Source organism: Athene noctua, chromosome 2 (genome assembly GCF_965140245.1).
Source record: "Athene noctua chromosome 2, bAthNoc1.hap1.1, whole genome shotgun sequence".
Taxonomy (NCBI): Eukaryota; Metazoa; Chordata; class Aves; order Strigiformes; family Strigidae; genus Athene; species Athene noctua.
Window position 1 is genome coordinate 146,475,324 of NC_134038.1, and position 13,966 is coordinate 146,489,289.

The window sequence follows — 13,966 nt, forward strand, 5'->3', positions numbered from 1 at the left end:
CTGTTACACATTAATTTCCCATGGAATGCTTGAGAATTACCTTGGCCACAGAGCCTACAGGACACCACCAAGCTCCTCTCTGCCCCACATCACTTCTCACAAGTCACTTTTTTGACCATTATCTTAATGATTCCTATATAAACAAGAGGAGGTTGAAAGCAGCTCCCAGATTATTCTTCTCTTTTCTATCCTATCTATACTTCACTTCAGGAATACTAGTGGACTTAAAATATCTGTATCAATTATCTGTTATTAGACTTGCACAACACAGTTATTTTGATATACAGGTCTACAAGAGACCAGTTCTCAAATTTAAAACTGTGTCCATCCTTTACTTTTCTGCAAGAATACATACCTTCTTCCATTCGGATTCAGTACATCTTAAACAATCCGTTCACCAATAAAGAATCATTGTTCAGGTACCATTAGATTGTAGAGCATATTGTATACGTTCATGGAATTTGGATTCTTTTTTAGTAACGCTTAAGACAGGAAGGGAAATTTTCTTCTGTCTTTGCCCAAGAGCCTGTTCTACACTGTGAGACAACTGAAGCAAGAAACAGGTTCTCCATACCATAATGTGGCCATAATACATTAAACTATTTACAGGCTTGTGATGTACCCCCACAAACTTAAAATTGATCCTCTGAGCTCGACAACAAATAGCAGTAATGCAAGTCACAACACAGAAGCCAATATGCCATCTTGGAGATACATATTCTTTAGGAGTAAGTAGCAGCTTATGCATGTTGTACACTTATATTACCTGTCTAGAAGCAAGCACGCATACAGACACCCTTTCTGTCACTTCCACAACTACTCAGCTCCACTGCCTTGCGCAGCCTCAATCCCCTTAACAGCTCTTAACAGCTTCCACAGCACCATTCCCAGCTCTGACACATGTACTGCCCTTGTCTGGGTCTCTCCTCAGCTCTTGCCACCTCTGCAGCCTCTAAAACAAACTGAAACCTCTGTTTGGCAATGCTGCCTCCATTCTCTAGAAGATATTTCTGAAGACAGATACACATTTTCCTGGTTCCCTGGTGCATTCACTACCACCCAGTTCACCTTCTGGCTAAGACCTCCCCAGTACCTGGAAGTAAACACTTGTGACTTTATTCAAAATATGCACCAGTGGTAATTTCAACTCAAAGTATCCTGTAGCAACCTCTTACAGCAACAGACAAGACTACAGCCTTAGCTGCTTGAAACTTAATATTCTAACCAGTGATCATCAAGCCCTACAGATTTCTTCCAAGGATGGCCAAAGAAAAATAAGCCTTTTGTCAGGAAGCTGAATTTAATTATTTGTGAATGTATTAATCCACAATATAGTTTTTGAAGTGTAGACCTACTCCCCCACCCTTTCCCCAAAGAAACATGGCTAGAGAGTTGACATATGTGGACTATGATCTGGAAAAGTACATCTGGTTTGAGAACTACTGTTTTAACATGAAAAATCTCACCTTTACATTGCCTCCAGGATCCGGAAGTTTATAATCGTCAGACACCCAGCCTGGGCTACCATAAATGCAAACACATTAAATACCCAGTCATACAACAAACCACTAAATGTGACAGAAATACATTAGTCACCTTATTTAACAAAGCAGCATATTCCAAGTTATTTGCCGTATTAGGATTAGCTGCAAATCCATATACCAAACAGGTTACCGTAAATTGGCCTCTTCACCAATGAGAAAAGCACACTGAACTTTCTCCTTTGCCTGTCTTTCCAAAAGGTTCTGTTCATTCAATGCTCAGAATACAAGCAGTAGGAATATTCTTTGGCCTTGGACATATCAAATTTCTTCAGTTCCCTATTTATATATTTTGCCCTTCATTTGTGTCTTCCTCATAGCAAAGGCAACTTATGGTCAAGAATTAAAAGCCTCAGACTACTACTATTTGTCTTCACTCAATAGAACACAGACATCTTCCTTAACTATAAGCCAGCAGGCTACCTACCAAGCACATCTGCACTATACACATTATAAACAATTGGAACTTTTGTCTATAAATGGACCATAATTTAAATAATTTAATCATGTCAAACAAAATGTTTTGTTTGACAAGTAGTTTTTTAATCATGTTAAGCAAAATCATTTGGTGAAGAGCTGCTCCATTAAAAAAAAAATAATTAAACTAGCATCCTACACCTGTTTAATTTGTTCTCTTTCTTAGTGATCAGATATTTAATCTTTTTTGGGTCCCCTGTTCTGAAGACTTGAATCTATAATTTTGCTTAGTTTAAAAATAAATGTTTGTTCTATTGACTTTAAAGAAAAATGCTCTCAACTTCTCAATAATCTGGTCTTCCTCAGTTAAAGCTCTACTTAGAGCACCCAAGTATAAAACAAGACCCAAGAATATTTATCCTTACCATGCACAGAGCATATACAGTTACATACTTCAGTAAAAGCAAGCAAAGTCAATCTAGCAAAGTACTTACAAAATATGCTGAAAATAAACTCTGGTTACATTTCTAAAAAATGTAAAGTAATTGCAAGGATTTTACAGAGCAACAGCAGTTAAGGCAGGTAATGGATGGCAATACTGATACCAACATCAACAAAAAAAAATTGTTAATGTTTTTCCTTTTTTGATTGGCATATATCAGCAATTTTCAAAAAATAATTTCCACAAAAATCAGCTAGAAAAACTTTAATAAATTTGCTTTTTACAATCTAAAAATTGAAACTGCCCAATAACTGGTTTTGCACACTTCATTTATAAGCCGAAACATGTCTCTCCATCCTATCATTATCTAACTATCTGCAATTCAACCAAATATTAATTGCAAGAGTATTTGCCTCCTTAATTTTCTTTCTGGTGTCTGTCTCTCAATGGCAGGCAACTGCAGCAACGTTAATAAAAATCAAGCTGAAAAAGGGAAGGATCTCTTCTAGTCAGGTTTTATCACTTCCTTAAATGAGTCATAATAATTATCAGATGCTTTTTCCTTTTACATAAACCGTTTTAAAATGCATGGCTGGTAGGGTGTAGTCATCTGACAAACAAAAAGAATTTACCACCAACAGTAACACAACTGTGGCTATTCACTAAGAAGTTTCTCATTTCCTTTTTCACACAAGAAGTCTGCCTGGAAGTATGTCTGACATGTTAAAGAAATGCATGCACTTATGCAATAGTATGTCCTCACAATAGTGCTGCACAGGCCAAAGGGGGGGAAAAAAAAAAAAAAAACACAAAAAAAAAAATCACTAGCCTAAAACAAGCAGTAGTTTAAATACAATCTTTCCAATAGCTTTTTTTATAGAGACAAAGAGGCAATAAATCTGATAGTAGTCTCAATAATCCTACCTTACTGCTTAGAGTGCTAATTAAAAAGCTTGCCATCAGCCCTCTGACTTCACAATTTAGAGAACCCACAGAAGAATTCCTTCTTCCTAGGGAGCAACTATAAGATACCCTAGTTTTCTCTAGCACTAGTAAGCACCAGTAGCATTATTCAGTTAAAACCCTCCTGTAAGAGACAGAGGTGAAGAAAGTAATTCCTAGAACATAGACTGAAGCTGCAGCGTTTCCACCTGTAACAAATTACATTTACAGGTATCACAGAGAAAAAGAGAAGGAAATTCAGGCTTTTCATCTGAAGCATCTCCAATATTGCAGAATTGTCTCCCCTCTATATAACAGCATCTAATAAATATCTCATTAAGTATTTCAAGGTAAGGGAAAGAGATGTACATTATTACATGCACATGAACTGGTGAAACATGAACGTGAAAATCTGTTGTTCTTGGTCCCTCGAAGCTAAGAAGCCAAGAAGTTATGCAACATCATCAGCCAACGCAACAGCACCAGCCAACTAAAAACATTCATGATTATTACTAATGAGTAACTGCCTTGCAGAAAGAGCAGTCATTACAACTAAGTTCACAATACTGGAGTTGTTAAAATATTGATGTAATATGTCTATCAGAAATCAACTGCAAGTAGAACAAAACATTCACATAAATGTGTGCTTTAAATCTATATTGTGAACAGAACTAGATGGTAAATAGTTTAACAACATAAACACGGGCACAGCACGCCTCCCAGGGCTCAGCCAGAGGCAGCTAACAGATGTCAACAGCAGTTCACACAACAAAGCTAAAAAGTGTGATGAAACACTATTCAGGATTGTGCAACATGCTACAGGGTGAAGTCTCCAACACTAGTCGAAGCAACTGTCCCTCACACACCAGAGATCCCAACTTGGAGAACTGCGGAGGGAGGATGTCACCATCCAGGTGTTAGGCCAGAGGGAGCACCGGCTGCTCCTGCCTGGTGCTGTTGATAGCTGTGGCCTCGTCTGTGGGCAGTGTGCTGTCTTCGAGGTGCTGAGCGGCCAGATGAGAGAGCTGCAGGCAGGGATGAACATACCACACAACAGGGAAGATAAGCAGGAGGTCCTGGGAGGTCTGCTGCTTGCTGAATAATGTTTTGGGAAGACTGAAGCTCATACAGTCCTCAAACTACTGCAACTATGCTGCTTGTCCACATGGACACCAGAGACACAGGCCTCCTTGATCGAGAAGGGAAAGTAGAAGCAGCCTTCATCCGAAAGCTGCCTCACGACTGCAGGCCCCAGTACACATTGGGGCCTAAAACCATTGGTATCTGCTGGTAGGGTTATAGCCAAGTACAAGCACTCCAGGAGGTTAACAATTTTTGAAAACAATTTCTTAGAGCAAGTGATCAATGAGCCAACCAGCAAAGATGCCCTGCTGGACCCCTTGCTCACAAACAAGGACAAACCAGAGATGGGGAAATCAAGAGCAGCCTTGGCTGCAGCAACCATAAAATTGTGGAGTTTAAAATCCTGAGAGAAGCGAGAAAGACAAATAGTACAGTGTACGCTCCAAGACCCAGTACATACAGTTACAACATGGCACTTCAGGAGAGCAGATTTCAGGTTGTTCAGGGATATTCTTGGTAGAATCTCGTGGAAGATGAAGGGAAAGCCTGTGAGAGCTGGCTGATCTTCAAGGTCAGCCTCATCAAAGCACAAGAGGGACCATTCCTGCGTGCAGGAATTTGAGCAGGCCTGACAATGGACCATCGTGAAAGAAAAGGGAACCTGTGACTGAGCTCAAATGTGAAAGAGTGCATGGAAGGTAGAAGCAGGGGTGAGAAGAATATACAAACATTATCTAATCGTGCAAGGGTGGAGTTAGATAAGCCAAAGTTATGCTGGAGTTGAAACTAACAACGGATGTGAAGGGCAGTACAAAGGGGAGAAAACATATTTTAATTTTTTCCTTGAAAACTGAAGTTATACAACAGAAACAGAAAACAGGTCTTTGTACAACAAGGTGCTGTGCACATTAGCATCTGCTATACATCCTTTTCTTACAAACATAAGAGAAAATCTGAAGAATCGGGCCTTCTAAATGTGAACTTGAAGCCTGGTCAGTTAGCAATAAACATGATTTACTAGCTCTACTAGCTTACTCATAAACCCTGTCTAAAAGAAAGAAATCATATATGCTTCCACTTAGTATTACCTTTGAGATCCAGAATATGGCAGCCTGAATCTCTTGACACCGCAACAGATTTTTTTGCAGTGAGAAGCAATCACATTCCAGAAGTGAACACCAAACGAGATTCGAGATTCTATTACAACACCTCTATGAACACAGGTTTGCTTTAACCTCTTTCTGTTCTTGGTAACAAAGACAAACAAACAAGACAGCCTGATTAGAGATTATCTAGTCTTCTGATTATACTCTGCTAGTGCAACAGTCATGGTATTCAGAAGGGGCACTTTTCGTTGAAGCAAATTCTTAGCTTTTTCTAGTAAGGAATAATTGGAATCATTACCCTTGCCATAACCTAGGTATTTAAAGTCACTTAGCCGTCTTTTTCTTCATCCCAAAATAGATCCCAGTCAAGACACAGCCAGCATATATTTAGTAGACATTAGTCATGGAAAATGCAGAGGAATCAGTCTAGTGCAACAATGAGCTGGGGGGGTGGGGTGGAATCTTCACTTAGGGAAGCACAGTTTTTCAAGACATGCTGCACACATACGTGCCCCCTGTAGTGAAAACATCATAACCAAAGAACAATCATGAAAGTCCGCAGTTCTCCCAACCTAAGAGCAAACCTCAGCTAACAGATCCTCAGTAGTATAGCTGTACTGTCGAAGGCATAGTAACAGAGAACAAAGTAGAAGTCAAACAGTAGAACTCCAACATACATTAGATGATGTAGGATGCTGCTCTACATAATTCCCACTTCCTCTCTGCAGCCTCTGCCCACATGCCTCATTCACAGGAAGCTCCAGTTTGTTTGGAAGCAGACTCCAGAAATCCTGTTAAAATGAGGCAACAGCTTGACAACAGGTGCCCAATCTGGAAACGTCTACTTAAGACTCTCTTGTAGTTAAAGAAAACATCAAGTCTGTTTTTAAGTTTAAAAATATTTTGGTATTTCAGGATACTGTCTTAACCATACTGCCAACAAGTCCAGATGCCTTCCAACACAACTACATCTTATGAAAAATATCTGTGCTTATTCTGTATTTGTAGAAAATTGAAACTTCCAAATGAGATTGTATAAGTAAAAAAAAAAAAAAAAAAATCAAAAACTGAGTCACAAGAAAAGTCAAAATCTCTCACAGCAGGAATCTGGGGAAGACGACGACAAACCTATACCTCACAAAATACCACAGAGATCAAAATAAGGATCTGAGTAAAGTCGTAATTCAAGTTGACGTTACGTTCAGCAAAAATAATCTTCAGTGCCGAACATGTGAAAGGGTGGGAAAAAGGGAAGGTCTATCGGGTACATTAGTAAGTACAAATGCAGGGGCAAAGAGTCAAACTTTAAGAAAAACATAAATATACCTTTTAGAAAAGTAGATGCTGAAGAGGTACACAAGACGATACAGCAAGTACAGCACTGCAAATACTTCTGCTAAAATGGGACTCACTAGAATTAATAAGGCAGGGGTGTTTCAAGGTTAGGAAGCCCTCCAGCATTGCTGACATAAAACAACTTGTGCCAGTATACCCAAATAGAACAACCATTCCATTACATAGCTTTGAGTCAATTTAGTTTAAGGCACTGAAGTAGGAAAACCAAAATCTCAGTTCAAACTAACAGCCTTTCTGGGGCAGAAGGTAACAAGCGCATCCCAATTGTCAGACACAGACTACAGATCAATATTCCACAACATTACTTCAGGCAACAGAAGGTGTACAAGGGCTGTAGAGCTCTACTCACGTGACTCTGGACAATCTACAGAGATAACTGTAATTCCCAGAAAGCACAACCATTCACTCTTTTTTACACATTTATGAAAACAGAATAGCCTTCCTACTGTACAATCCTGGCATTGCTATTGGAAGAATAAAACATTTAGTCTTCTCTGTAGATAAAGAAATTTTAAAATATATATATGAGCTATACTCTAAAGACAAAATGAAAAGACTCTAAGAAACAAAGTTTGCAAAAACATCGATAGACACGCTGATATGTAACTAAAATAGCTCCATCTACTGGTTAAAATACACATTTCCTTTGTCATGACGTGCTCTCTCTATTGCAGCAAATTTAACTCCCAGTGAAACAAGGAGCTCAGAGGGTGCCAAACACAGACTGTTAGACAGATGATCCCTTCTAATAACTACTGAGATATGCAGGCAAGGTAGATTTAGGATGCTTGCATAACTGATGTTTATTCTCAGGAACACAAAAAGGAGTCTCTGAGATGTCAGGACTGACTTTTTTTAAAAAGCACAACATTTGCCATTTAAAGTAATGTAACATTTTCACCTACTGCTAATTGTGCAAATGTAAATTTAGAAATACATATTTAAGAACATTGTAAGATCATCTGTAGAATAATCAATAGTCTAATTTTTGCATTCTGACATTTACTGATCTACAGGGTTAAGTAGATAGTTTGTGATGCTCTTCTCCACCTGCTTATTACCAAAACCTGATTTGAATCTCACTATTCATATCACTATTTCAAAACATTATCTAGGCAGATATCTTCATTTTAGCAAAAAAATCTGAAATGTCCCTAACCTTTATAATTCCAGAATGTACTATACCAAAAACATGACAGTATTCTTTGGAGACCTTTGCTAGCTAAGTTCAAGTATATTCAAGTCATACGCTACATTTTATCACTCATTAGTTAGAGAGCAGTTCGATTTATTAAGTACTACTTCAGGGCCACTAAAGACCTTGTGTAACAGATATCCTTGTGTAAAGGATATCAATATTCAAAAGCCAAGAACAATCACAGTGACATGTCAGAAGTCACATACAGAAGCAGATCCATCACATGGATATAAGGCAAGAACTACTCAAAGCAGTACACCCTACAGCTCATTTTGAACAGCAACTACTATAGTGAACCCTAATGAAAATTCTCAAGTAACACATCAAGTTTTTGATGGCCATAGTAACTTTTTAAGAACTCAAAAAGACTGCCAGCACATACACTTAATAGCAGCTTACCATACTTAAATCCAGAGGTCACCAGAGACATTGCTTAGCCCACTGCATGGTGCAAGTTGTATGAGGTATGCACCGTACCCAAACAGCTCAATACAGAAAAGCAGATTGTCTCTCAAAAGTATAGATTCAAGTCTGTCAAGCTAGTAAAATCCTTTCTCATCAGGGCTATTTACCCAGGGCACTGCCACACCAGCGTAACTGTATTGCTTTAACTTGTGGAGAGCATGTGTTCAGCCAGATGCCATGAACTTGTGGGGGAGGAATGTTTCCTGCACAGTCCTCAGTTATGCAGTACAAACATACCCTCAGTTACCCTTGTTCAACCATAAAGGGAAAACACTGGTCCGAGCTTACTATGCTGACAGGAAAAAAATGTGTATGTACCAGCATAGTATTCTTCAGAGACCTGTCATTTGACTTAGCATCACAAAAGCCGCATGTCAAATAAGAAGGCCAATTATCACAGAAAAGAACACTTTCCACTGTCTAATTTCTAAAACAGTAAGTCATCCAAGATACACGGAAAGATAGTAAGTGGTCAATCCTGTAAAACTTTGTTTTACTGTACTGATGCTACTTACATTCTTACATATAAAGTACCACCAAAGCGAATCAAGACTCAGAACATGTTTTAAAGGAACTGTTTCAATAACCACCTAAGAGAAGTACCACATAGCGAGACAAAGTTACCAAGCTACCTGCAATGCAGTAACTGGACCCAAGCTTAGTTCAGAAACCACGTATTCCAGTCTAGCTGCCACTAAATACCAAGTTCTCCCTTGAAATCCATTCATGAAACTCTAGTTACATTTCAGATTTTTCTTGAAAAGAAAAAGCACTTTGTATTTTAGCTTGTTAAACTGTTGAAGTTGTAACTACCAGCAGATTCTTACAGTTAATTACTTTTCAACAATTTGTGTAATTTTTTTTATTTCAAGTGTCTCTAACAATGTTACTCCATACTCCTACAAACCTCCACTGGTTTTGTTATGGATTTGAGAAGCTGGAGTACCAGACACTACTTTGCTGCATTAAAAAGACGCATCAGTATGAAGGAATGGACAGGCCCTATTGAGACAATGATGTGTGTTGGTGAAGTGAGTTGTATCTGAAAAAGTCTTCAAAATGAAACCTGAAGTGAAAGTCCAAAGCTGTCACTGAAACACAACCACTGTTGAATGGGAAAGTTTAAAACCCGCCTGATAACGTGGATGGACAGCTGTTAAAAAAATAAAATCAGTAGCCAATGACATAGCCACTCCAAAAAAAGCACAGGGACACTAATGTCCTCTTCACTGAGATATGGCAGACCACATTACTTTAATGCTTTGATTAGGAAAGCCAGATGGAGAAGCCTGGAAATATGCCTTTCTCCAGCCAGAGCCACTTTCAGTTCAACCATCATCTACAGTAGAATAGTGATAAAACCAGATTTTTTTCATTGAAAGAAAAAGAAAACACAAAGAAATACAAACCCATTACTTCATCATACTGCACAGTCTACAACGTCATGAACATTTTACGATATACATGCAGTAGTATCAGATGCTAAAAAAAAGTTTCCATCTACTTTTTTTTTTTTAAGATAACAAAGTATTTTGAAAATTATATCTGCAAAATACCTAGAGACAGAACTGCAGTATACCTTCCTTTAAATGCTACTTGCAGCTGTCTCAAAGAAACCCACCAATGATCTGATAACGAACACCATGACAAAAGCTAGAAGCTAGAACCAGGATCACTGGTACGCAGTATCAAGCATTTTAATACCATCGCTGTAACTGTCAAACTCACCACTGTATAGAAAGCAACATACTAACTTGCTCCACTCCTATTTAAACAAACTAAAAAAGAATGACCATAAGTAGCTGTTGAGGGAAGAGGAAAACAATACAAGCATACAACAACTCTTACACTCTCACAAGCTCCAGCTATTTTCAACTCAGACTTCCTGAGGCTGTTGCTCATCCATTTACTAATCTCAACATCTGTCTTCCAATGCTTGTCCAATCTCCCCTTAAGTCCACAAAAACTTCTTGTGTATACACTGTATAGCAAGTATATTTGTGAATTTCCTACACGGAGTGAAGAACACCTCTTTTTTTATTTGTTCTGAACCTGATTTAATTGTGTGCCTCCTCTTCCATCTTTGCCTGCTCTCTCCACAGGAGTTTTATAGAGCCTTACCATATCACTGTCCCATCATCTCTTAGCCTGTTCAATCATTTCTCATCTAGGAACTAATCCATATATTGTTCCCCCTCAGCGACCCTTTTCCAATGATAACATATCTTTTCTAAGATGAGAGGCAGAACAGATTACAGTAAATAAGGTATGAAAGAAACATGGATTTATGCAGCTACACATCTTTTTTCCTATTGTACTCTCTACTCATCCCAGATCTGATCATCAGTTGCTCTCTGGCTGTACTAGCTATATCAGGCATTTGTTTCACTTCTACCTTTCGACTTTCACACACCCATTGTCACCGAGCAGTCTCCTCAAACTACAGATGTCTTAAACACTTGACGATTCTCTTCTTTAATACTGAACCTAAAATACAAAACAAGCGAGGTCAAAGAGTATTTTATACTTTTGATTAAATAAATCGGGGGGGTGGGGTGGGGTGCGTGTGACTGACAGAGGTGCTCCTCCATACAAGAAGCACGAGAGCTTAATTATTACTTATCTAATACTACATAAACACAGAATCAACATTAACAATATTGGAGGAAGGAAGAAAAGGAAGTGTTTAGGGAGTTATTTGTTTGATCATGCTTCTGTATTTTTAAGCCGCAGCACTTAAGCTCTCAGACTTGTTTCACACTTTCTGCAAAGTCCTTTCATCTTACCAAGATGTTTATTTCTGAAGAAGCTATGCACGTGTAAGCAGTTTCAGCAAGCTCTGCTAGCAGGAAGGTGGCTTGTGCTACCAGATGCACAGGATTAGAAAAATTAAGTCAAACTGTACTGTCAAAAACACTTGTATTTTGGATTAAGTGGCTTTTGTGTACATAAAATTATACCTCTTGCATACAAAAACCACAACAAATCCAACACTGCTATACTATGCAATTGCTCAAAGAACAGCATGTCCTGTCTTTTCTTTAAGCCACTTCAGGAGTTTTCCCTGGAAATTCCTTTTTTCTAGTTCTCACCAATCCTTCTGCTCTCTCACTTTTCTAACTAGTTCAGTTTTGTCTCAGCTGCAGTTACCTCCCAAATACACTTTTGACACCAACGTCAGGCTCCTGACTAGGCGTTGCTGTTGCGAGGAAACCAACTCGAACCACTCCACTAAGCACCTCTGTTCAAAACACCTACATCAAAACCGACCCTGCATACAGTAGGGTACTTAGTACTTAAGCGTCTGTCCCAAAAGCCCCTAGTTCATTTCTGTTACAACAAACCTAAATGACTCCCGCTGAGCCTGACAAAAGTGCTCAGGGCACACTGACTTTCTGCAATCCTCTTTGCATTTGGATTCACCTGAGGGTAACCATTAGCATCTTCCATTTTAACCCCATACACGCAGACCCATACAAAAGCCCAAAGCTTTTGCAACTTGCTTCATACAGCCTAGCGGGTATTGACTAGATGGGAGTATTCTCCTGACAGCCAAGAGGAGATACCTCCTACAGAGAAACAAGGTAGTTTTAACATTAATTAACCAACCAAGCAGTCTGTCCTTACCAAGGATTTATCTTGAACAAGCTAACACGAATTGGCAATGTGGCTTTTGGGGGCACAGACAAGAAGATGGAGAAGCGGTCTAGAACAGATCTACAAAACCTTTAGAGGTGAGCACATACATTAATTACTCAACCCAACATAGAAAAATTGTAATAATCCAAGGAATTTGCAAAATCCATGGACCTCTGAACCACTAAGTTATCAAGGCTCCTGTTATAACAAAGGAAAGACACACTAAACATACTGATGTCAAAGGAAGCTAGCACTTCATTAGCTTGCCAATTTTATCCAATGTTACTCAAGTCTCTCCCTGAAGAGTAGCGGAAAGATGATGAGAACCCACATGTTTTCAGTGTTATTTCTGTGTCTGTCACAGCATTCTTCGTGTTACAAACTACGCATCCCTCCTCCTCAGGCACTGAAAACAAGTCGCTGTGCGACACCTTCTTGGAAGAGGCCTTGAAGCAGAATATCAGAGTAAGAGCTCAGAGGCTCATTAACAAAATCCAGACTTTGAGTCATCAGAAGGGAGGGGAAATTACAACTGTGGAACCACATGTATTTTTCAGTAGCACAGGAAGTAAGGCAACACATGTCTGCTTTACTTAGCCACCGGCCCGGGAAGGAAACGAACCCAAGCTCTGTCGTTTTGTCCATCTGCCCGCACCAACACTCCCGCACCGCCCCCCCGGCCCCCAGACTAGAATTCCGCCGGGGCAGCGTCTCCACCACCTGACCCGACTGCGCGGCCGTGCAACACGAGGACAAGGGGAAGCTCGCCGCTTGCCATGTGTGCGCACTTCTCCCTCGCCCAGGAACTCGTCAGCGAGCGGGGCCGCGGGCAGGGAGAAAGGCGAGGCCAGGGGCGGCCGCGCCGCCCACCGCCGCAAGCCCCGCGGGGGGATCTCACAAAGGAAACGGGGGGGGGGGGGATCGGGGCAGCCGCCGAGCGCACGCCGCGGCGGCGCCCGGAGCCGGCGGCGGAACAAAGGCTCCTGCTCCGCCGCCCCCCGCCCGCCGCGCAGGGAGCGGGGAGGGGAGGGGATGGGGGCGGGCGGCGAGAGGGGCCGGGGAGCTCCGGGCGCGCGGGTACCCGCGGCGCCGCTCCCGAGTCCCGCCGGTGCCGCCGATGGGTGGGGAACCGGAGGAGGGTCCGAGCCCCCGACAAAAGGGGAGCGGGACTGCCCCCGCGGCGGCCCTTTGTGCGCCCGCACCCCACCCCACCCCCGCGTTACCGTGGTGAGCAACGGTCTCATCTGCTCGCCCGCCCGCTCCTCTTCCATCGCGGCCCCGCCGAGATCGCCCGGCAGAAGGAGGCGGAACGGGGAGGCGGACGGCGAGCTGAAGCCGGGCCCGGAGCTGCGCGGCCGGCTGCCTGTCTGGCGGAGGCGGGCGGCGCTGGCGCCCTCAGGACGGGGCGGCCGCGACTGCTCCGCCGCGCCGAGGGCTGAGCCCACACCGCCCCGGCGCGCCCGCTGCCCCCCGCCCCCCGCGCGCGACCGGCGGCGCCGCCGGCCAATGGGAGGCAGCGCAGCGCCTGGCGCGTCCGCGCCCCCGCCCCGCCGCGGCCCCCCGAGGGCTGGCGCGGCGGGGAGGGGCGAGGCGGGGCGGGGAGGGGCGGGGCGCGGGAGGGGGCGGCGGCGCCGAGCGCGGTCCCACGCGGAGCCGCGTGGCGGAGGGGCCGCTCCCGCCGCCCTCCCGCGGCCGGGCCGCCCGGTGCCGCGGCGGGCAGCGCCCGACGGCCAGGCGCGGGCCTCGGGTCGGCGGGGCTGGCGAGCGGCGGCGCTGC

At 42.4% G+C, this 13,966-nt stretch overlaps 1 protein-coding gene across 6 annotated transcripts in view; it reads right to left on the reverse strand.

The window, feature by feature from the left end:
- The window catches only part of SLC4A7 (solute carrier family 4 member 7), a 102,563-nt gene extending 88,966 nt beyond the window's left edge, over positions 1-13,597 (reverse strand). For all 6 annotated transcript variants that reach the window (XM_074900565.1, XM_074900562.1, XM_074900559.1 and 3 more), the window contains exon 1: positions 13,413-13,597. In XM_074900565.1, the coding sequence (XP_074756666.1) occupies positions 13,413-13,460 (48 nt within the window). In that variant the 5' untranslated portion in view covers positions 13,461-13,597. The remainder of the gene's footprint in view (positions 1-13,412) is intronic.
- Between the last annotated feature and the right edge of the window lie 369 nt (positions 13,598-13,966).